Consider the following 24,558-nt stretch of genomic DNA (forward strand, 5'->3'; position numbering starts at 1 on the left):
TCATCCCCATTTAATCATCTTACTATTGGCCCAAGATAACTTTAGGATGCAGTTCCATTCCACAAAGAGACAAGAACTGAGGGAAGTTCCATTTCTCTTTCCTCCTGTTGGTCACACAAACAAGATGCTGCACCAGCAGCAGCTTCAGTTTCCATTTTAGTCCATGTAAAGACTTTACCTTTTTAAGTTTCTGATACCTTTCTTCTGGAGTGTCAAAGCCATTTGTTAATGTGCTAACTGAAGGCCCATCACTGATCCCTGAAAAAGCAGAACATATTTTGCTTTGGGTAAGCTTTTCAAAATTAACTGCAGCAAAGAAATGCAACAGCTGGCAATTGGTTTCACTTAAACCATGTATTACAATTATTTAATTTGAGAAAAATACTACTGCAATAAGCCACTAATTTTAATAGGGGTATTCTAGAATTAAAACTCTTCTGCAAAAGCTCTGTATTCTGGTTCCTATTCAATATGCCAGTAGCAGCCAATACCTGCCAGTACCCTAATGTAAATGGGCTTCACAACACAATGCAGGATCAAAGCCAAACTAAAAATGGGAAGAGTGTTACCCAGAGATTTATTGAATAACTTAGTCACCTTAAGCACTATGCAACAACTGTACTTCCACAACCACCACATGTAACATGACCTAGTCTCATCAATGAGCAGAACTCTGCATCCCAAAAGCGAAGTACCGACTGAAGCATCTCTCTGCTGCACATACCCTCAGGTTTCACAAGCACGCACTTCTTAGCGCTGCCTTTCCGTGTCCAAACACTTGCAGGATCTCCCTCACTTATCCCAATGTGTGCTTTCATGGCACACATAAAACCTTCTGGGGTTTTTACCTTGAGCTGCAACAACTATCAGTTGTCATGTTGAAAGATTTCTGTGGGAGTACAAGTAGGACATGAATCTGACCAAAGCCTTGCTACCGCACGTGTAACAGGTGGTTTAATCACTTTGTGGTAGCTCAGCTTTAGCTTTTTCAAGCCAACTGAGACACACCACAGGAGCGAACTCGGGCACCGGGGTGAAACCACCTCCCCTCAGAGACTGCCAACAGTCCACAATGACAAAACAGGTGCAACTGTACCTGAAAACTCTCCATCGATGGCCAGGAAGTCCGACTCTTCAATGGCTTCGTATACTTTGTTTAGGTTATCCTTAAAATCTGCGGGTAAAGGGTTAAAACACACTTGAGACTACAAACGACGTCCTCCGGCAGCCCGGCGCCCCTCAGGGCCTGCCCGCCATCCCCTCAGCCTCGGGGCCGCGCCTCCCCGCCCAGGGCTGCGCCTCATGGGTGAGCGGGGCAATGGGGACCCCTTCGCCATGAAGGAGAGGCTGAGGCCGGAGCGGCCGCCAGCCCAGGGCAGGGACACCGGGACACCGGGACAGCATAGCGCCAGCGGCACAGAACAGGGACGCAGGGCCGGGTTGTCACTCACTGCTCCTGATCACCTCCATCCCGCGCCCCCGCCCGCCGGAGCTCGGCCCGGCACCGCCCGGCACCGCCCGCCGCCGCCGCCGAGCGCTTCCGGGGCCGCCCCGCGCGCCGCACGTGAGCGCACACGTGAGCCCGGGCCGCCGCCATTTCCTACCGGGGCGGAGCCCTCAGGGCCGCACCGCCCTGAGCGCCCGTGGGCTCGGCGCCTTCAGCAGTTTGCCTTGTGCTCCGAGCGGGCCGTACGACCGGAGCGGCTGCAGCACGGCTGCCGGGGAGAAGGAAGTCTTACACCAGCCGCGGTTCTGTGGTGAAATGTCACGGATGTGGGCCTCGCCCCCAAAGCCAGAAATACGAAACTAGCAGCAGCCAGGAGGAAGGCATGGGACTCTGCCTAGGAGACACCGGGAGGACGGTGGAGAACTGCTAGCGACGTGCCTTAATGATGACAATTCCAGGGGAACTGGAGGCCGTGCCGTGTTACAGAAGGAGCGTTTTCCTTTAGAAACGGCGCTTTGAGAGTTCGCTGCAGAAGAGCAGCAGGATGGGCCCGCAGCAGCGCCGTGCCACGAAGAGCTGCCCCGGAGAGCAGGTGCTGCACAGGGACACGGGGCAGGAGCTGTGGGCACGGGCCGCAGAAGAGTTCAGAGGTTGTGCTGCAGGGCTGGAGTTCACACGGCTCGTAAAGCATCTTTTCCAGAATTCTGGCATAATGGAAACAAATGAAAAATTCTCCACAAATTGTGCAGGGCAATTTCTGCATACAGAAAAAGAGAAATAATTATGCAGGATGTAGTGGAGAGAGCTTTTAAAGATTCTTCAATATTAAGCTTTGCCTTTTTAGTATAAGCAATTTATTCAACAGACATTCCCAGCAATTCATCTAGTATGATTAAATGACTCCCAGTAAGATGTTAGTTAAAATGGCAGAGAAGTTTTTATTTTGCAGTAAATTGGCTGAAGCCTAAAATTTTTATGTTACTCCTCAGTTTTTTAAGATGCATTTCTGCACTTTTAAATTAAAGTGCTTATGACACTTTAAAGTGTTTGACAGCTGTTTTAGAAGCCTGACATTTTCCCACAAGTAGCTGACAAATCTGGGAACTCTTTGCTTCCCTCACCCACAAAATAAACTGTGAGTCAAACAGCAAGGTACTGCAATTAAGTACTTCAATAGGAGTTGAAGTACTATGTCTTACAGATTAGACATTTCTTACTTCAACAGGTATGCATTGTTATGTAAGCAGAAGGAGCACCTAAAAATGAGAGCGCAATGCAAGCAGTTGGTTCAAGATTCCATGGCCTTTTATATGTCAAAAGTTTTATTAACTGGAACAGAAAGACCATGTTTTCACATCATTCAAGTCTGCTGCACAGACTATCTAACACTTGTATGCTCTTTTACTTTACTGAACATTGAATGTGAAACTAAGTGAAAAGCCACAAAAAAGTAGTAAAAAACTAGAACAAGTATTCTGGGCTGCATTTTCACCTTGCATACCAAGGTAGATCTAGATGCACTTCCTCAGATCTAGAGGAGCTTGAATTCCTTCATGCTAGAGTAGTTTAAAGATCTGTTGATTGGTTCTCTGGAAAAAAACTAGATAATATGAAAGAGAAAACAATGAGAGACTATTTTCTTTCTTGAAATAGGCTGGAATAATTAAATGTCGTTTGAACTGGACTTGTCGTTTGTATCAAACTGAAACAAAATCTTAAAATGTCACTTTTGACAGTTGAAAAAGTACATCTCAGAATCAATTAGGTTGGAAAAACCCTCTGGGATCACTGAGTCCCTGTGACAAACAGCACCATATCATTTATACCGTGGCACTCAGAGCTTTGTCCGGTCCTTAAACGCCTCCAGGGACGGTGATTCCCCCAGCTCCCTGTGCAGCCCATTCCAGTGTCTGATACCCTTTCCTAATGGCCAACCTAAGCCTGCCCTGGTGCAGAGTAAAGCTGAGTCCTGTCACTCGTTCCCTGGGAGAAGAGGCCCATCCCCACCTGGCTACAATCTCCTGTCCGGGTGTTGTAGAGAGTTAATCAAATTTTCTTGGACTAGCCAAAAGAATTTCAGTAAGGGAACAGAGACTGGTGGAGGTAATTGTGCATGTGTGGACTGACTCTTATGCGGTAAGAATAGTGTCTGTGCACGATGCGTTAGCGCTGCGGTGAAAGTAGCACCTGAAGTACTGCTAAGATTACACTTCGAATCTCCACTGTAAAATCAACCCTGAATAGTTTCTGCGAAGGAATGCTGCCTGGGTGCCTACTGTACCGTAAGCAAGCGTGCCTCAGTTCTCACGAATACAGCAGTGTGTGTATTCCCAGAAATGGGAGTGTAGCAGTGCCCACGTCCGGTGATAACGCTTTGCAATGGAAGGCGAGCGGCGGCGGTGTGGGCCGGCGGCCGTGCTGAGGGAGGAGCGGCGCTGCCGCCGTGCTCCGGGGCGGAAGCGGCTGGGCGGGCCCGGCCCCTGCTCGGCCCGGGGCTGCAGCCGGGGCGCCGCGGGGCCCGAGCGTGTGCCCAGCATCGGGCTGGGGCCGCCCCCGCCGGGAAACGCCGCGGGCCCGGCCCCTGCTCGGCCCGGGGCTGCAGCTGGAGCGCCGCGGGGCCCGAGCGTGTACAGGGCATCGGGCTGGGGCCGCCCCCGCCGGTCCGACCGGGAAACGCCGCGGGCCCGGACCCGCAGTGCTGTGCCTGAAGAAGCAGCGCGGGGTGCAGGAAACTGGAGCTGGAAGAGACAGGAGAGGAGCTGGGAATCATTCTGCTGCTGCCTCTTACTTGGCGCAGACTGAGCGGTGAAATCTTTTTCCTGTATTTTCCACAGAAATTCTCTTGCCTCTTTCAGGAAAACTGAAAGAATGTTTTTAAGGGCAAAATCTTGGCTTTATTTCTCCTCTTACAAGTGCTGTTTCAGGTTTTAGAAAGCAAACAGCCTGTGCTTTGCCATGGAAATACAGGTTTGGAAGTCGAAGGATTCTAATTTCACTATCGGTTTCTGTTTTGAACTTGTGCTTTTTTCGTAATTTCTGTTTTTTACCTGCTTGCGTGTTTACCTCTCCGTGCTTGATCTGGCTGACAAGTTGGTAATTTAGTGGTAAGCAGGAGCCACAAGGTGGAGAGTGTAATCATGTTTTGGATTGGTAGTGTCTGAGGAGAAAATTGTCTAGTTCTTGGTATCCTCTAACATATCATGAGTGATGAGTGAACTGGATCAGTGTTTTTCTTAAGAAATATACTGCTGACTAAGAGAATGGAGTAGGAACATCAAGCAAATATATTTTCTGTAAACTTGCAACCGTCTTAAACTCTTATCTGTGCATTTTCTGTAATGTTAACAAAGTAACTACAAGTAAAGTTAATGTGGAGTTTAGACCTTGGCTGACAAGGTGTGCAGATCAATCCCTTATGATTCTGAAGCATGTGACTTGGTGGATCAAACTTTTTTTTTTTTTAACATTGCCCAGCAATGTCTAGCATTGACCTCTGTTAGTAATGTTTTATTCCATATGCCCTGAAAGAAGAGGGATAAAGTGAATTAGATCATTACATTATACTGGTATTTTATTTTTGTATCTGCTGATTATAGTTTTTAATTATGTTTTATTTGACTGGTTTCTTTTACTAAAACCTTGACTAAGGCTACAGTCAAAAGTCATGTGAATCATAGTGAATTATTTTGTTTTGTTTCCCTTTCATGTATTTTATAGCATGGGGGAAGAAAACATAGGGAGATTGAGCCCAGCTATTTACATCTAGAATCTGCTTTTGATTGTAGTTGGCAATGAATATATTGTTGAAAAAGTAGATCATGTTTCATTTTGGGGAGGGCTGAGTTACTTAAAAAATTTAAAATCATTTGAGTGTCAAAAGCGGTGCAATGATAAATCACATTGCTCACAATTCTAAACTTCTATAATTGCTGTTTTCATGTTGCTTTGCAGAAGTAGTGCCTTATCTGCTTTGAAGATCTAAGAGAGCTTTCTGTTTGTGTAAGGCATAAAGGAAAATGGAAGAAGGCGAGACTTTACGAGGGGAAACAGAGAGGGCAGAAGTTGAGCCGAGTGCTGCTCGTGGCCTGGGCCGGCAGATATCGGTCAGTGAGTTCCTGTGCCACTGCTGCTACGACATTCTGATCAACCCCACCACCCTGAACTGCGGGCACAGCTTCTGCAGGCATTGCCTGGCCTTGTGGTGGGTGTCGTCCAAGAAGAATGAATGCCCGGAATGCAGAGAAAAATGGGAAGGATTCCCCAAAGTCAACATCCTCCTCAGGTGAGGGAACTGTTTTGTGAATGTCTGTTTTACATCAATGAAACCACAGAAATTAGCTGTCTGGTTTCTTGAGTTTGCTGCAGATACAGATAATTGGTAATCTGAACTGTCACAAAGAAATTTAAATCCTAAAGACTTTCAGATTGTGCACTTGTAATGAACTGTTCAAGCACATGGAATTAAGGGGTGGGGTTGGTTGGTTTTGTTCAGGTTTGTTTGGGGGAGGGCTTTCCCCTTCCCTGCTACATTTTTCGGGAGATGGAGAGGTGAGATCCTCAGTCTTCTAATATAGCTGGTTGTTTTCTGATAATTCTGAGTTAGATGGATCTTGGATAATTGTATAGTAATTTCTATAATAGGAATTATCTATTGGAAGAAGTGTGATCATACTGCAGAACAAAACTAAAAACATCTACTTGCTGTCTTGAATTACTCACAAGTTGTTTTGTTAATAATACTTTATCTGGGGTTAATAATGTTTAAATAAGTAGATGGTAGGCTTTTATTTTGTCTTTTGTTTAGCATTTTTTAATAATTGAGGCTTGCCAGTGGCACACAAAATTCTAATTTTATATAAGAAATAACTTGGGAGTTATGTGATATTTTAGCTTTAGAAGCTAAGGAAAATGTTTTTTTTGGCAGTGATTGATAAAATTCTAGGTTAACTAAACTTAAATAACTATTTTTTTCTTGCTTTTAAGTCTTTAATAAAGGCTGAAAAACAAAAATCCAAAAATTACTTTATTTTCTGAATATTAAGCCTCAATGGTTACAGTATAATGACAAATATTTTTCCTATCAGGGATGTTATTGAAAAGCTATTTTCTGATGCCATTGAACAAAGAAAAGAAGATATTGAACAGAACAGTGATGTAGCACGCAGCTTAGCAACTTTCCAAAAGCATGGGAATGACCAGATGCCTACAGTTCCAAACACAGGAAGAATTAATCCTCGAGGAGGGTTTTTCTCAGGTGTTCTGACAGCTTTAACTTGTGTAGCAGTAAGTTTCATCTGGTTGGTTTTCCTTATTTGCTCCCTTAAGCATACAGTCAAATATTCTTAAATTACATGCACAGTAAAAACATTGTCAGCACAGAAGAGACTCCAGCTGGGCAAAGTAAAGTGGCCTTCAGAGCTGTCTGTCAGGAGCTACAACTGCAGTGAACAGCAAATGGAAAATTAAATACTTTCTTAAAACCTGAATGTTCTAGTCTCCATGAAATGGAGGACTCTACGTGTGGAGCCTCTTATTGTGTGTTTATTTGTATCATTCATGTATTTGCTTTGCAAGTAAAGAATCTTTATTTATATTTGTAATCTACCTGTAGGTAGTTCTACTTGGCTATCACTGGAGTAGCAGAGAATTTGAAGATGATCTTCTTGTCCACAAGCCTGTATCTAAGTGGACTGCTGAGGAAGTGATACTGTGGCTGGAGCAGCTGGGCCCATGGGCTTCACATTACAAAGAAGGATTTTTACTGGAGAAAGTAAATGGCAGGTGAGAGGCCTTGTGGTCAAGGACAGCTATTATGTGATTGGACTGTGACAGATTCATTAGGGGTGGCTTATTGTGAAATGATCATACTGTGTGACATAGATTGTGAGAATATTCTGTTGATGTATCAAAAGAAATTTCAGAAGAAATTTTAGCAGTTGCTGTTGAAAACTTCTAGTAGTAGATACTTAGCAAGCTACCTGAAAATTTTCTAAGAACTTGTTAAAATGCTGACAATGCAGACTGAAATGATAACAAGAGTAAAACTCTGCTGATGTATTATCCACCCCTTGCACCTTTCCTTTCTTGTGGAAATGTGCATGTGCTCTATGCATATGTATTCCACCCAAGAGCCATACTGAAAGCAGGCAAGAGGAAACTGGAAAAGGAGGAAATTTAAAACCCAGGTTCTGAGATGCAGTTGGCATAGAACACTTGATAGGCAATGTAATGATGATCTTTTAAAGTTGGCCAACCCAAAGTATTCTCTGATTCTTTAACCCAAAAGGTGCTACCTTGTATCAGTAGCCTGTTGTTTCAGTGTGCAGCTGTGTATATTTGTTAGTCATCTTTTTTGGTGAATAGACACTGTTTACCTTCTTAATTCTTCTGCTTTTGTAGACTCCTCCTAACACTGACTGAAGAGGATTTCACCAAAGAGCCTTACAGCATAGAGAACAGTAACCACAGGAGAGCTCTTACAGCAGAGCTGGAATGTGTGAAAACTTTAGGTGTTAAACCACCACAGAACCTTTGGGAGTATAAGGTAAATTTTATATAAAAGTGTGTCATGTCATGTATATTAATAATTTTTAAAGTAATACCCTTAAAAGAAGATTCTCTTAAAACCAAGAAGATTCTCTTAAAACCAGGAGGAGTGTTAAAGTAGTTAAAGTTACCTGTGTAAAAACTGCTCAGTTTAAGTGACCTGTTGTATTGGAAAAAAACCCTTCAAAAACTGTTTGTCAGAAAATCTAAGAAGTGGCATGTCCCTTTCATATTATCTTTTTACTGATTGAAACTTAATAATTTGATATCTTTTAGGCCGTAAACCCAGGAAAATCACTCTTTCTTCTGTATGCACTGAAGAGTTCTCCAAGACTCAGTATGTTATACCTATATCTGTTTGATTACACAGAAGCTTTCCTACCTTTCATCCACACAATTTGTCCTATGCAAGAAGACAAGTATGAAGATACTGTCACAAAACTACTTGTAAGTATTCAAAACATCAAATATGCTGCTTGCTTTAGTTATAAGCATTTTAAGACTAGCAGCATAAAAACACATGATGTAATAATTCATAATTTCATCTCTACACTATGACTTTAAAAACAGCAGATCTACAGTGGTTCTGTGATTTTATTGTATGCAATCACCAATGTTGCAGCCATTACCTTTAATAAGATTGATTTTAGGCTTTTAAGACTTTAAATGTGTGAAACTGATTCTTCTGAACCTCACATGACTCCAGAAAGTGATGTTCTAATCTAATGGAAATTATTGCATTACAGTATTACCTACTAGCAAGTATAATGAATTACTGCTTTCAGTGTGTAAAAGCCCCAGCTTTTCAATAAAAGAGTAGTAGAAATAAGCCAGTAGTAAGTAAGTTTAATAGAAAATTGTTTAACAGTCTCTTTATCCTAATTTACAGGACCTTAAAGATCCTTCTTGGAGGCAGTGGAGAGAATTCACTGTAAAGTATTTATTTTTGCCATACCAGCTGATAGCTGAATTTGCTTGGGATTGGCTAGATGTGCATTACTGGACCTCAAGATTTATAATTGTAAATGCCATGTTGCTCTCTGTTCTGGAATTATTCTCCTTTTGGAGGCTGTGGTCAAGAAGAGAATTGAAGTAAGTCTTACAAAGCTTGTGGAAGAGGGTGGGAAGTACAAGGCCTTAGAAAGTAACAGCCTTACAATTTCCCAGTTGTTCACTGGAATGAGTGTCTAACCCAAAATCTGAGGTTAATAACATGAGAATCTGCATTCCCACATTTGCTGCTGCTTGCTCTTGAATATCTTTATTTCTGTGTATGCTTCCAAGGGTTTCTTAGAGGTGGTTTTTCTCATCAGATGTAGCAAATGTGGAAACAGCAAAAAGCATGTTCTTAACCACTGGGAGATATGAAACCTTACCTTGAGAACTGCTCTTAGGGTGCCTGGTATTAGCTGTCAGCTGAGAACTAAATACATCAGAATTTAGTCATGATAGAATGTAGTTATTATGGGATGAGTCCTCAGAATCAGAAATAAGTTCACTTATACTGATACTAATTCTGATAATTTATCAGAATTTCTGTTTTCTGTTCCTACCTCAGTCTTAATTCAAGCATATTACTATTCATAGTTGGTGTGATCTTTGGAATTGGTATGGGAGAAATTTTTGTTTTGGTGTGTACTGGGTTTTCCCTTTGGGAGCCGATAGAGGGCAGAGCGTGCCCGGAACAGCGCAGGCAGCAGGGGAGCCTGAGGCTGAGCTGTGCTGGGCACTGGAACCTGCCGGGCTGAGCTTGGTGGGCACTGGAACAGGCTGGGCTGAGCTTGGTGGGCACTGGAACGGGCTGGGCTGAGCTGTGCTGGGCACTGGAACCTGCTGGGCTGAGCTTGGTGGGCACTGGAACGGGCTGGGCTGAGCTGTGCTGGGCACTGGAACCTGCCGGGCTGAGCTGTGCTGGGCACTGGAACCTGCTGGGCTGAGCATGGTGGGCACTGGAACCAGCTGGGCTGGGCTGTGCTGGGCACTGGAACCTGCTGGGCTGAGCATGGTGGGCACTGGAACCTGCCGGGCTGAGCTTGGTGGGCACTGGAACCTGCTGGGCTGAGCTTGGTGGGCACTGGAACCTGCTGGGCTGAGCATGGTGGGCACTGGAACGGGCTGGGCTGTGCTGGGCACTGGAACCTGCTGGGCTGAGCTTGGTGGGCACTGGAACGGGCTGGGCTGAGCTGTGCTGGGCCCTGCAACCTGCTGGGCTTTGCGGTCCAAGTGCACTGACCGTGCTTCCTCTTCAGATCTGCTGCTGCTGGGTTCTAGGAAAGCTTTTCCTGGAGTGCAAAATGGTGTTTTGCAGGTACCCGAGGAAGGGCTAGGTAATGCAAAGCTGTAGCACCTGTTAGGTTTTCTGGGTGAAAACAAAGCAGAAAGTTCCTCTAAGCCTTTCCCTTTCCTTTTTCACAGGACTATTCCTCACAGAATGTGGAGGCATTTCTGGAAAGTCTCAACCCAGGGACTTTTTGTTGCCATTTTTTGGCCTTTTATTCCTCAGTTTGTCTGCAATTGTTTGTTTTACTGGGCCTTGTATTTTAACCCAGTTATAAACATTGATCTTGTGGTTACAGAGATAAGACGTCTGGAGACACAAGTGCAGTGATTGGCATTGGAACTCTTGAGCTGTTTAGCTTCTAAAATGGACATTTTGAATAAACTTTGCTTTTCGTCTTTATGTACGTGGCAGTGAAAATCATGGATTATGTTATTTTAAACATGTGAAAAAGCTTTAAGATAAGTTACTCTTAAACCAGCTGATTCCAAATTGGAGGATGAAGGAAAAATGAATTTTCTGTTGGAAAAAAAAAGCACATTCCTGTATAGCCATGTAAAACTCATACAGTCATCTCACCCTATTTGTACCAGATAAATTTCTCTATTCTGTCCTGAGCATTCTGTGTATTTTCGAGCCTGCCTTAAAGTCAGTGTCTTCTGCACTGCTACAGTGATTTCTTTCTTTTTCTTTTTAAACTTAGCATTTCATACCAGCAGTGTGTTCCTCAACTTCAGTTTGCCAAAGGAATGCCCTTCCTGGATAGGCTTGATGTTGAAAGAACTTCATTTATCTCAGTCTCCTGTACACGTAGCATTGTAACTGCCCTAGAGTTTCATGGTAGAGTTTGTTCCAAAATTCCTGCAGCTGAAGGCAAAGGCTACTTGAATTTTCCTGTATCTTGGAAAATGTGATAATTACCATGGAAATTTTTTATTCAGCTCAGTTAGACTTCATCAATAGCTCCTTTCATTCTCTCTTCTTGAATTCTGTTGCTAATTCTTAAATATCTCTTAAAAAGGATTATTTTGGAAAAGTGACCTGACACTGTAATTACTTATGGCAATATAATGTGTGTATCTCTGTCTGTGAGCAAATATTGACTGGAAAGTTATTTCTGTAAGCAGGATTGACATTTGTTAATGTATGTTCCTTTGACTGAATCAAAAGGTAAGATTTCTTTTCAAGAACTTTGTCCCCTTGCAGTCTGCATTGGTTTGTTGTTTTGTTTATTTCATTTGTGTCAGTAATGTGAACTAAATTTGCCTATGAATATTTTTCATGATTAAAGATCACTCTTGAAATCTTCACTATTCCTATAGAGAATTTGGGTTTTGATTTTTGTTTGGGTTTTGATTTTATTTGTTTCTTTTAATATTGAAGTACATGTCATTAGCTTTGACTTGTGCAAACCTGTTCTTTAGCCCTGCATCTTTGAGTAAGTTGAGGTGGGTGAAAGCAGACATAAAACATTCCTGGATCAGCAGGTACAAACCAGTGTTTTATTCATCAGTTCAGGGTACTGATTTCTCTTCCCAAAGGGTTAAAATTATCTATGAAGTGACCCTAGCTAAAACCAGCTTTACTCCCTGATGAGGCATGTATACTTCTGAGCTTCATAAACTCTTGCTGTGCAGGATCAAACACTTGTGTGAAAGCCCCTTGGTCCCAACAACTTCTGCATTTTTTTCATGTTTCTGTTTTGGTGATGGTTTGCATTTGCTTTTTTAAATCTGGCTCTAAAGTTCTAAGGGTAGAATTCCTCCCTGTGCTTGCAGGAAATTCAGGGTGTACATAGAGTAAGGAGTCTGAGCCTTATCAAATAATCAGCTGTTTAAAAAACTCATTTTAAAAAGTAATTGCTAGAAAAAACCCAATTATATGATTCTTCAATGCAGGCAGCATTACTCCAGGTGAATGAAATTCAACACTTCAATTAGTCTTTGTATCAAGTGTTTAATGTAGATGAGAGGGCTCTTTGTGCTGACACTGTCACTTCATGAACTTTTTCCAGTCAGTTCAAAGTTAACAAATGCTAAGATTTGTTAGTGTAGTGGAGAAGTTTGATTTGTATCTTATAGCCAGTGGAGGGGGGATAAAAAGTTCATAGTGAATGATATTATCAATCTGAAAAATCTGTGAATCTGAATTAAACAAAAATTAACATGGTCAGTTACTCCTTAAGCTGATAAACTCAGATTTCTATTTAGTCAATAATAAGTGCATGGAAGAAAGTAAATAACAGGAAAAATGTTTACTTTGCCCATTTTGAGGTGGAGAGGCTGAGATGGAATGAAGGAGTATCAAGAAAGGGGAAAATCATTTCCTGTCATTACTGTGGCCAAAAAAAAAGTCATTTTAGATTTAAATATATTCAAGAGTCATGTATCTGATACCTGCACAAGGGCTGAATCTCACCACACAAAAAGTCTGGCCACAAAAGGTATTTTCTGTGGTAGGGAGCTTTAGAAAAACATTTGGCAGCTTCACGGTCACATTCACATGCCATTTTTTGACATTTATCTTCTAGTGAGTCTGAAAGAAAACACAGTGAGTTTGATATTAGTCTGAAGAAATTAAAAATCCCCAATGGAATACCAAGAATTGCTCCCTCTTGTTCCATATTCGCTGTACAAATGCCTTACATTTCAAGTGCAATAGGAACTGAGCTTTGGTAAGACTGAGAAGCTGTGCATCAGTCACCAATCACTGATCTTGGCAGGTGAAAATACAACAGCCAGATAAAGTCTAAATACTCTTCTTAGAGTTTTTTAATAAAGGAACTCTGATAATTGATCTCTCTTTAGAAGGTGGTATGGGATCCTCCCTGCCTTTCCTCTTGCTCTAGTGAAACTTGATTTTGGGAAGATATTCCATTCACATACCCTTTATAATCTACTCTAAGACATAGCATTAAAAATAATACTTGGGATATATGCATGGCATGCAGAGGTGTTCCATGTCCAGCCTAAGCTGCCCACCTTTTTTATTAAGAGGTTCAGTAATTTAGGAAAACTGTGTTTGTGTGATTAATCCATGTCTTGCCGTGTTTGTTTTATAATTGTAGTGTTGTAACTTAACAGATTTCTTGGCATGAGTGTTTCTTCTTGGCATGAACATTTTCTTCTACAGCAATGTATTTTGGGTTCCGTGTGCCAGCCCAGAAGTGTGTGGTTTTTTTCTCTCTGTAACTGTCTGTAAACTGAAGAATCCTTGATTACATTTTGTCTGAGTGTTTACCATTTTAAAAGCTTAGCCAAATCACTGCTTGAGATTTGTCCAGGAGCAGAACAAGTGTTCAGTTTTGTGAATGAACTCAAATTCTGCCATGAAAGAGAAGTATTCTTAATGTAAATGCGTTTATGCTGCAGCTAGCTACTCAGTAGCACAGGTAGCATGAACAACATGATAGGATAAAAAATGAAAACATGTTAACTGAGAACTATTTCTTCTTCTGTTCTTCTCCTGGTATTGCTCCAGAGTTTGGTTTGCTGACACATTGCCTGATATCTTGGCCAGTATTTTGAATATTGTCAGGAGCAAAATCTTTACAGCCCAATAAGGGTGGACTGTGATGTGATTAATTAGGGTGAGAGATGTTTTGTCCATCTGGGGCAGGGGAAGATTTGAGCAAGTAGAGATTCTGAATGAGGCAGACACTTGGGCAAAGGAAAGATTGAATATGAAGGAGGAAAGGAAGTAATGTCCAAACTTTCATTTGTTTTCAGGTCAGGCAAATTCTAAATTGATTATGAAATGAGAGGGTTTTATGTTCTCTGTTAATGGCCAACTGTTGCCTTTAAACCATGGTAGTCAGAAACTCAGACTTGGTTTAAACAAGTTTATGTAAGGGGTTTTGCATTTCTGTAGTGCAAATAATAACCAATTTTTAAGCTCATTTGCATTCTAGGTAGAAGCATAAAATTATATGTAAAGTAACTGACTGAGCATCTGATTTTTAAAACAAAACAAGCAACCAAAATCCCAAACAGCACACAAACAAAAAACCAATATAAAAATGTAGCAAGGAAAAGACTCTGTAAATACTGGGGGCTTGTGAGAAGCTACAGTTTCAATGAGTCTTTGAGTATATTGGAAAGCATTTGCTAAAACTTTGGGAGTTATGAACAAATAATGCAAAAGAAAAGCTGCTTTTTCCTGTTAATCATTTCTTGGGATTTTTCTTTCTTTGTGATTTCTTTGTCCTTCCCTTACCTCAGCATGGCAAGTATATTTTGGAACAATCCAACAAAATTTATCAGGATGTGGTTGGCAATCTGCTGCAATTTGTACACTTGTTTTATGTAGATATTTTCAAATTAGTATTTGTTAATTTAACTTCCAGAAATAAACATACTCATCAAATATTTTATTACCTCATTGTTTGAAACTGTAACCTGTAATTATCAATTCATTCATAAATTGCAGCCATCAGTGCAACTGATCAGGGATAAATATGCCAAAGCCATGTCCTTTATAAACTTAAAAATAGTGGGGAATATTTTCTGCTAAGAAGGGAAAACATCCTTTTTAAACTGTTACAATTTTCCTATCTCCTGTTTGTAGTTGCTCTCCAGCTGGAGCCTTGCAGGGAGTAGCATGACATGGGTTCCTCAGCAAATGTAAATGCTGAGTAAAAGGATGGTTGTGGTTGTGTTTTCTGAAAAGGTAATAGATGCTTCTAGCTCTCAGTTTTGTTTGCTGATGTCAGTCAGAGGGAGGATTAAGAAAAAGAAACTGCATTCAGTTGATTGGTTTAGCTGTGCTTTCTGGAGGCACAGTGTATCCTGGCAAAAAAAGTTACAAAAGGAAGGATGGTAAACTAAGAGTTTTACAGTTAATTAAGAGAATACCTTTCTAAAGAGATAATTAGTAGAACTGAGAAACAACCAAACAAATAACCCAACACCAAAAAACTCCCAAGTGCTCGCTCACCACACACAGCAGAATTGTCTTTGCATTCCCAGTGGTAACTTTCAGTCTTGGGCTGGCACCCTGCTTGTTCTGCCCTCCCATAGCAGCAGTCGTGGTGAAAGCAGCACCTGAGAGAACAGAGATGGTGATCTGTGGTCACACAGGCTGGTGGGGGTACTAAGCTGTGGAATAATAAAACACTCAGCATCACTGAGTGTCCAAGCACTACCTGCTCAGGAACCAAACCAGGGTCATGCTTTAAGAGATCACCTGGAAAAAATTACTACTTTTTCATGTAATAAGTGATGAGAAAAATGTCTGATATACATTGAGCTAATTGAATCCTCAGAGCATTCTCAGTTACATGTGAGAATGCTTTTCTCCTAGCCCCCTTCCACAAAATGAACTGTTAGCTCATTATCATCAGAAAATGTGGAAAGTTGCTCAAAATTGTTTCAAAATTGTTCTTGTCATAATTGGCACAAAGAATTTTTAGGCTTTCTATTGACATTGTGAAACTGAACAGTACAGGTAAGAATTAATGGCATTTAATGCTTAAAAAAGGCATTAAAATATGCTGGTGTAGTGTCTCTGCTGTGGAATCATTGCAAGCCCAGAAAAGCAAGGAGAGGACCTGTAATGATGCAGCTTTTTGCTGCAAATTAATGACATCCTTTCTTTTGGACTTGCTGGAAGAACTGGGTGAATCCACAAAGTATTCATTCATTCATTCATTCATTCACTCATTCACTTTCCTCCTGACAGACTAAAACCATCAGATTGTAGTAGGTAGATGGTGTTTAGGTTGCCTGAGGAACTTGTGTCTGCAAAAGGAAAAGTTAATGCTCTCACTTTGCAATTACTGTTTTTCCTGTGCTTATTAAGTAATTACTTGGTCATTCCCCACAAATCATTGTGTAAAGATCCTGTGGTACATAACAGCTGAACAACACAGCTCAGTAAATCCATTTCCTGCATAGAAATTTTTTTTAAAACCCCAAACCACACAACAACAAAATCATCTTCTTGTCATTTAATGTTCAATTATAAGTTACATTGATGATAGTCAGTATGCTGTGATTTACTACTAAATGGAAAGGTTTGGGTTTTAGAATTATTTTTCAGCAGGTTGAATTTTGCATAATTCTTCTGTATTATTTTGAATACTAATAACATGGAAGATGTACAATCAAAAGGTTTTTTTATTGCCTTTGTTTTTTAGTTTTTACTTTAGATAACTTCAATGTTTGAACTTTAAAGCTTTTCCAACAAGACTTCATTTATTTAACTCTTTGCTGAAACACAACAGCAAAGAAACTCAGTTGTACTGTGAATCCTGTACTAATGCAATGAGAATTTGAATTACAGGCAAGATTGTGTAGATCTACAGCAACACAATTTGAATGCCTCAAAATTTCTTAGCAATCTGAGCTGTGTTTAAACTTCATTCCCTCTGTCAGATAGGGATCATTTATATTTTAGTCCTTTCATTTGTCATCTGCATTGGGCACTGAGTCATTGAGATGAGCAGGTGTCTCACCAGTCCACTCTGTCCATGGGCCAGCCCTTTCCCCCCAGGCCGCAGTAGCAGCCGTAGCGCAGGTAGGCGAAGGGCGAGCGCCCCGTGCTGCAGCGGATGGCTCCGGCCAGCTCCAGGATCCCCCTCCGGCTTCTCACCCGGCCTTCAACAGCGCCCTTAGAAACTGCAAGAAAAGCAAATATGAAATTGGGATTGTTAGGGTTTTTTAAAGAGTTGATAATAAATGATAGTACTTGAGAATAATCCAGTTTGGTTTTTGACGCTTTGGGGCCGTGCTGCATGACCCCGTCCATAGTGAGCTGAATCCTGAGCCCTGAGAACAGCTGCAGTGCTTACATGGAGGCAGTGAACCATGGCACACCAGTCATTTCCAGTCTTCCAGCTGCTGAGGGCCAGCATGTGTTCTGTGGCATAGGCCCACCCAGTTGCTAAGATTAGCTGCTCCAGTGTTTTCTCTTTTACATAATGTGCAGCTTTGCCCTTATTATTTTGTAGAATGTAGTGCTTTACACTGGAAGGAAAAGGTCCTTTATGATAGGGTTTTGGTTTTCCTCATTTTTAGACAAAGCAGCCAAATAACTGGTAGGGATGGTGTGGTGGATGTAAGGCAGGGAAATAGATGGGTGCTTGGAGGTTTTTCCAGGGAAATGAGAAAGGTGGGGTTTGGTTATTTTCCTGTTTATGTTGTAATCTTCGCTGCAGCATTGTTCTCGCCTCTCTGCTGGGGCTCTTCTCCATTCTCTGCAGCACAGTCCTTTCTATCTTCTCAGGGGCTCCTCTTGGGCTCTCGACCCACCCCTATTTATCTCAGTTACCTTCACGAGCTACAGCTGCTGCCCAACTAAGGACCCTGCAGCTGCAGCTCGTTTGGAGCAACTCGGACCCACACAGGTCTTACAATACAACATATATTCAGACCCCCACAGTTTACTTTTGTTTGGGGTTGTTGTTGTTGTTGAAGTGATTCTCACTGTTATTTCTCCAGAACAAAATTTACTTTAGGAACTCTATTTTAACCATCCCCTATCAGTACTAAAGCAAGAGATCTCAAGCAGCAGAAAACTGTTGAGACTCTGGGTGACATTTTTAGGGGTTCATGTCATGCTGAGAGATTGAACTAACACACCAAAGACCCCAATGGTGATGGGGAGCCTCTCCTTGCAGTGCAGGCTCCAAGCTATTTACAGCAAATTTTAAGAAGCTGAATGGCTACAAAACAAATTCATTTTAGAAGGCTTCTGATTAGAGTTTCTTATTAATTAAACTAATTACATATTTTGGTATGGGGAGAACAGTTTATAAACCTAAACTGCAGTACTAGTTACAGATTCCAAAAGGCATTAAGATTTAATAATTGATAATACCTGTGATGGAGACAGACAGCAGAAAAAAAAATAAACTTCATTGTTGAAGGCTTTGATGGTTACTTTCCTACAAAATATCTATATGATTATGCAGTTTTTATATAATCTGCATAAGCACATAATCTATTATAATAGCATAATAGAGTAACCTTTTGTAATAGATTATATCATAATAGATTATATGATTAGCTATAATCAGTTAATGGAAAATCTGACAGAAAAAATACCGGTCCCTGCACACTTGAGTAACTTGAAATGTGTGGGATGCTGGTGACCTCTGGCACCTGTAATTTCATGAAACAGTGGAATTTAAACACCTCATGAAATCACCTCAGTAAGAAATACAATTGGTTTGTGTGTGAGAATGGTAAAAAAAACAGTTTAGGAAGAATCTGAGGTAACATCACTTTCCTGACTGGTGAGCACTCCCAGATCTTGTCTCTCCTGCTTTCTGGGCATGTGATCTAGGGGCAGAAGTGTTGAAACAAGGGTGTTTAAACTTGCCCATGCAGCTTTGGCCATTGATTAAAAGCAATCATATCCTGAGGAATTAAGAAAAGCTTCCTTGCTATGTAGTTGATTACAGTTTCATTTCGAAACTGCTGAGTTGGCGCTGAACTTCCTTGCTGAGACAGTGCCCAGGATCTGCTGTGCCTGGCTCCTGTTCCTGAACATCACCTGTATGTTCAGAGGGAAGTTTTGGTTCTGGATAGCAGAAGCATCCATTTGGTTATAAACAGGTTTGTTTTATGATAGCATTGAGAGTGTTATCTTCACTGTCAATACAAGTTCAGTAAATTCTGAGCTGAAAACCCTGCAGTAAGGTCACAGCATTACAAGTGACAATTGGTTATGCTCTTCAGTGTCAGTAATGGTTACTCTTGTAGACAGCCAGTAATGTCTGGAGGAACCATGGTTAATGGCAGAGCTGTGTTTGTTCTGTGTGACCTTGGGGATTCTGAAAAAAGTGAAGAATTTTTGTGCCTCAGTTCCTGTTAACTGGGGAAGGATGGTGTAGGAGAGATACAAGTCATTAAGAAGAAAATAAGAATTTCCAAATCCTATTCCTGGTTTCATCAAAGAATTGTTTGCTAACTTGGGACAATTCCCAGTCCCTTGATTTAAATGCATGACAAGTAGAAGGGATTTAAGAAGCAGAACTCTCTGACCTGAGGAGCTCAAGTATAATATGCCATGTGTCTTAAAGCAAAGGACATAAACTTTTTGTCCTTGTAATATATTTGTGTTATAACATCTGGACATCCAGTTGTAAAAAACCAGCATGGCACAGATACTCTGAATGTGATACTCTGTTTCAACAGCTTTATGAGCTGAGTTAATAAAAGCAATGAAATACCATCTGAGAATGCAGAGTTATGGAAACAATCAGAGTATCAGTATGTTGATGATGATGATAGTATATATGCTGTTTTGTGGATTTAAAAAGAATTCTTAAGGCATTCTTTCAAAGACTGAGGGTACAGAAACATTTTTTATGGTAAATATGTGTAAAATTTCCTTTAGGGATATCTCTATGCAGTCATAGTGCTCCAGTAGTTCTGAACTTGAAACTTGGGAATAAGCAGACTTTCTGATGCATTTTCAAAATCTTGCAAAAAATAACTGTATGCCTTATAGAAACCTTAGTTTTTGCTTATCTTTTTACCTCTTGTTTCATAAGCCATCAGGAATGGCCTTTTTCACCTCATTTTATTGCCCACACAACTTAGATGCTATCTCCACAAACTCTGGTCACATGTAAATTTTCTGAAAGGTTAAATTTGCCTGTCTTGATACTTTGGACCAGTTGGGAAACAGGTAAATTGCATTTCCCGTGCTGCTCACTGCCCACGGAGTGGGTGACTGAGGTGCCTGACTCAGAACTGTCGGAGCGCAGCCAGGCTCTGTAATGGGCACTCCAGGCTGGCAGAAACACTGATTTCATTGCTTTCCTTTATGTTCTTCTGGGGTTTGTCCCATGCAAAGGATGGAGTCTGGAGGATGATCAAAATGCAGAAGGAATCAAAGGGGCAATCTGAGGTCAGGAAGTAGAACTGGGGCAGGGAGCTTGGTGGGCCCTAAGTTGGCCCCATTATGCAAGCACCTTACCTTATGGGCTTTAATCACAGGGCTGCCTGCCCCAGACCCTGCTCCGTTCTGTGCCCAGAATTTGTGCTAGGAATTAATTGAGGCTCTTTTCTTTAGGATCCTGCTACTTGCAAGATTTGGTGTGGTGAGTTTGCAAATTATGTAGGAATGTATAAAAAAAACTGCAAGAGAATCTTTTACTTAAGGCAGCTGATTGCTATTCTGGAAGATAGGATTTTATCCTTACAGCTGTCACAAAGGTTCAGCATGAGGTTAATTTAATCACTTTAAAACAATGCCTATTGATGTTTACAAATAGTAGGCTCCCAACCTGAATATCCTGGGGTTGGAGTACCAAGCTACCACAGCACTCAGTGAGAACCAGGCTTTGAGTAGTTGCAGTTCCACATAATTTTATGTAGTTGTAAGTTAAATTGGGTTCTACCATGACACCATGGGAACCTAAAATTAGAGGATGCGTTTTTGTGTCAGCCCACATACCTATCTGAAAAAGAGGGACGATAATATAGTTTCAGAGAAATTAGTACAATCAGATAGTGTACTGATGAATACCTCAGAAAACCTATGAGGAAATGGACTGTGAATTGTTACAACCAGTCTTTAACACTGATTAATAAATAGGATGTAGGAGACAAAAAAATAATTAAATATTTGCAAAGTGACTAATTGGCTGTGTGAAGGTGTGAGGCAGGGGTCCTTTAATTATATTCTCACATCACAACTCATTCATGAAGACTGATTCATTGTTCAGAATAACCCAGTTAGGGTTTTGTAGGCGATCTCAGTCCTAGCAATTCCTGCTTCTGAACTGCTTAGTAACTCAAGTGCTCTGTGCCAGCTCACTCCAATACCCAGAGAAGAGCAGGGCCAAAGCTACTGACTTTATAGAAATATTGTTACCGCGCGTGCAAGCTGCAATCTGATTTGAAACACGGAACTTCGTTAGCGGAGTTGAACATTGCCGATGAACTTTACAGAAGTCATGTGCGCCCCTCCAGCCCCGCTGCCGTGTGCAGGCGCGGTCTGAGCATCGGCCGGGCTGTCGGGGCCGCTCCAGCCGCCGCTGGCAGCGGCAAACCGGGGGTTCCTTTGAGCGAGTCCCACCCCGCTGTGCCCGAGCGCTGGCCCCCTGTCACAGGGACTGCTCTCCCTGGAACACAGGCACCTCCCGGGAGTGTTTGACCTAACACTCCTTTCTGTACCCCTCTTCCCACCCGCCATCCCCATCCGGGCGCGTCCGGCCGAGGGACCGCATCCAGCAGAGCCCGCGGCCGCTGTCCTGGCGGGCAGGACCGTGTGGGTGCCGAGCCCCGGCCCGGGGCCCGGTTCTACTCACCGGCCGCGGGCAGCAGCAGCAGCAGCAGCAGCAGCGGGGGCAGCGGCGCCATGGGCAGCGACGGGCGGGGGCGCGGGTCCCGGCAGCGGCGCTGTGCTCGGCGGCGCCGTGTGTAGGTGTGAGCCGCGGCCCGGCGGGCCGGCTATAAAAGGCGGCTTTCTGCCCCGAGCCGGGTCCCCCCGAGCCCGGGTCCGGGCTGTGCTGTCCATCTGGCCAGAAGGGAGGAGCTGCCGCTGGAGGAGCCGGCGGGAGCTGGGAGCTGTCACTCGGGCAGCGGAGCGCGGTGCAGGCACAGGAGGGGTCACACCCCGCAGGTCTCCGATCGGGGCCGCCTCTCCGCTCCTCCGCACCTTCCTGCTCTGGCAGCTGAATTTTCTCTTTGAATTACAGCAGTTCCTTGGTAATTTCATCCAGATCTAGAAGAGGAAAGCAGGAACTGTGTTGTAAGTTAGTCCAGTGGTTAATTATAACCAGTGCTGAAGACGTGCTCTATCTGGAGTCTGCATCAGCCAGACTTCATCTACTGATTGCTCCTTTCCTTGGATGACTAAAGGACAACCAACTCCTAAACCGGTTGCGGGTATTTGTAGCTTGATAAAAACTTTTTAATTGTACCGCGAACAAAATAAACTCTCAAAGTGAGTAATTTTTTTATACATTGTATATTTGCATATTTTTCCATTCCCTTTCCAACTCTTGTGTTACTTTGTAAAACATACAACTAGGTGTCTTATTACAATCAGTTTCATTGCTTCTCTCAACACACAGACAATACCACTTGCTTTTATGCGATTTTTTTTCTGTGTTCATACTTTCCAACTATTTCTTCAGACCTTTTATTATTACACTGAAACCAGTGCATTTCCTGTCAGTTGTTCAAGCAATCAGGAGCCCTGAAATTTAGAGTATTGATTTTGTGTGCATGTGTTTTGTCTTGTGGTGCTCATACTTTTTCTTTTTTTATTGGCATTATTATATTCCAGGATATTACCCCCATAGGATCCCATTGAGGCCTACACTGCTAGGATATGGAAAGAGAAATAAAACTAGTTTTATTTATGGAACTTACAAAGAATTTTTTATTTGTCATGTCATCTTACTATTGGAGAGAAGCTGGTAGTTTGGTGGGGGGGTTTTGTGAATGGTATTTTCATCAAAGAAATAAGCTAATTTTTTCATGCATGTACTGAGGAATAATTCTATTTTTGCATTAAAATGCTCTGATTTCTGTGTTATAACATTCATCTTTATTCAGGAGAGGTAGAAAATCACGTGATATGATTCCAAGAAACAAAAAGCATGCACAGACAGATCAGACTTGTTTTTGTTATGCTCTCATTAATCCAAGCTCTCTGAAATGTTTGTGTTGGCACTGAAGTGAGGGTAGCATGGGATAAATGTGGAACATTGATTGGAGGCAGGATGTTGATATGCCATTCAACACCTGGTGGGCCTTTGTGCAACCCGTGCAGAACACCAGGCAAGGTGTGGCAGCTCAGCCAGGACTGTGCATGGCACTTTGCAAGGCAGAGGGTGCCTGTGGGAACCCCACGCAGCAGAAAAAAGCAGGATTCCCATGCAGGGTTCTCTGCTGGTGTTCTGCAGAGAGGGGAAGGTTGCTGGAGGCTTCCCTGATGCCTGCAGATCTGTACCAAGCAGCCACAGGTGCTGTGTGCTGGGACAGTGCTGCCAGCCCGTCCCTCTCCTTCCATCCCTGTGCCTGCTCTGGCCAGCGTGGGGAGCACAGCTGCCACTGTGGGCCCCAACACAGCTGGAGTGGGACACGAGGGAAGTGGCTTGTGTGGCAACCAGAGAGGTGCTCATGACCCTTATAAGTGCTGCTAGAAAACCCATCTATTGGGGATTTTTTTTTTACATTTTTTAAGGATTTCGTTGCTATTGCCATCAACTGGGTCAGGACAATTTTGCTATTACTCATGGAGTCACATCGCTAATTACAGTTACCCTGGTCTGGCACTGTCACTTACACCTCATTTGTTTACCCACTCTTCCGGTCAATAAGTCACACCTATTAGAGCACTTCAGTGGTGTCCAAGAGCTGCCTCATGAAACTTCCACTTGAACACTGTCCCATCCAGCATACCATTGCATATGACAATGAAAACAGTATCCAAGGGAGCAAGATGAATTACATTTCATCTTGTTCTTCAGGACGCTGACTGATGCAATGGGTTACTGCAGCTGATATGTTTTTCTCTGAAGAAAGGAAAGTAGCCTTAGAACCACTGAAAAATCAAATGAGACTGAAATGCTCAAACTACACAGAACGTACATAAAGATATGTAGAAACTGAAACTGTATACAGTGATGAAGTAAGGAATGCAAGTCATGAGTTCTGATTCCTATGAGTATAGTAAAAGTTCAAAGGAGAACACCCAGTGAAATTGGTGAGAGAGGAGGAAATCTGATAGAAGGAAATACTTTTATTGAGGCAGAGCTAGATTGTCCAGTTAATTGCCAGGCATATGGCTTAGAAAATATACCAGTAACAGACTGGAAGTTCCTATGGATTACAATGATTGAGTCATATTTTTTAAATTATATTTTGTTCCCTTTAAATTTCTTAATTTAAAATCTTATGTAGCAGTGTAGACCTGTCATATTTCTTTTTTGCAGTGTTACTTCTATTTGAAGCACTTGGAAACTGGCCTAAGTCCTATGTGACAAATGGCATTTTCCCTCTTACTGATGAATTCTTTCTGTCTGTCAACTGGAGCTGTGCAGAGGCGGGGAGAAGTGTTTGCTTTTCAAATACACTTTCTAAAAAAAGGCTGCATGAGCCTTTTGATTGCTTTAATTGTTTTTAAATCTGAGAAATAGATTAATATAACTGAGACACAAGGCTCTACTGAGGAACGTTCTCACAGCATAACACTGTTATAGGGAAATTTGTTAAATGAGTTCTAAAAGTCTCATTTCTCAGGGTGGAGGAAAATGTACATGCAGGAAAATGACAGAGTATAATAACCCAAAATGTTAAAATGTTCATGAAAAGTGCTACAA

General features: G+C 42.1%; 3 protein-coding genes across 7 annotated transcripts in view; 1 reads left to right on the forward strand and 2 right to left on the reverse strand.

Moving 5' to 3' along the window:
• The window catches only part of PARN (poly(A)-specific ribonuclease), a 39,483-nt gene extending 37,901 nt beyond the window's left edge, over window positions 1–1,582 (reverse strand). Inside the window, exons 1-3 of one of the 3 annotated variants that reach the window (XM_074552565.1) lie at window positions 1,452–1,582; window positions 1,097–1,174; window positions 179–258 (exon numbers count right to left, since the gene is read on the reverse strand). In XM_074552565.1, coding sequence (XP_074408666.1) covers window positions 179–258; window positions 1,097–1,174; window positions 1,452–1,470 — 177 coding nt within the window. In that variant the 5' untranslated portion in view covers window positions 1,471–1,582. Of the gene's footprint in view, window positions 1–178; window positions 259–1,096; window positions 1,175–1,451 lie in introns of those variants that run through there. The other 2 variants (XM_074552564.1, XM_005487658.4) reach the window with 2 other exon arrangements.
• A 9-nt stretch (window positions 1,583–1,591) lies between these two features.
• Window positions 1,592–11,581, forward strand: BFAR (bifunctional apoptosis regulator). 3 transcript variants are annotated; one of them, XM_074552567.1, is made up of 8 exons: window positions 1,592–2,039; window positions 5,399–5,729; window positions 6,532–6,730; window positions 7,059–7,228; window positions 7,847–7,991; window positions 8,270–8,440; window positions 8,883–9,085; window positions 10,409–11,581. In XM_074552567.1, the coding sequence occupies exons 2-8, from the start codon at window positions 5,464–5,466 to the stop codon at window positions 10,599–10,601; spliced, it is 1,347 nt and encodes a 448-aa protein (XP_074408668.1). In that variant the 5' UTR covers window positions 1,592–2,039; window positions 5,399–5,463; the 3' UTR covers window positions 10,602–11,581. The 3 variants fall into 3 exon arrangements, with proteins under 3 accessions (XP_074408668.1, XP_074408669.1, XP_074408667.1); XM_074552568.1 differs by lacking the exon at window positions 1,592–2,039 and adding an exon at window positions 2,051–4,252 and having other exon boundaries at window positions 5,452–5,729; XM_074552566.1 differs by lacking the exon at window positions 1,592–2,039 and adding an exon at window positions 2,052–4,252.
• A 123-nt stretch (window positions 11,582–11,704) lies between these two features.
• PLA2G10 (phospholipase A2 group X) lies at window positions 11,705–21,994 on the reverse strand. Its single transcript, XM_074552569.1, has 4 exons — window positions 21,535–21,994; window positions 16,726–16,888; window positions 15,207–15,313; window positions 11,705–12,806 (listed from the first exon to the last, which is right to left on the reverse strand). Exons 1-4 carry the CDS (start codon window positions 21,584–21,586, stop codon window positions 12,646–12,648), a joined length of 483 nt encoding a protein of 160 aa, XP_074408670.1. The 5' UTR covers window positions 21,587–21,994; the 3' UTR covers window positions 11,705–12,645.
• Window positions 21,995–24,558: the final 2,564 nt, after the last annotated feature.

This window comes from Zonotrichia albicollis, chromosome 16 (assembly GCF_047830755.1).
Source record: "Zonotrichia albicollis isolate bZonAlb1 chromosome 16, bZonAlb1.hap1, whole genome shotgun sequence".
Classification (NCBI taxonomy): domain Eukaryota; kingdom Metazoa; phylum Chordata; class Aves; order Passeriformes; family Passerellidae; genus Zonotrichia; species Zonotrichia albicollis.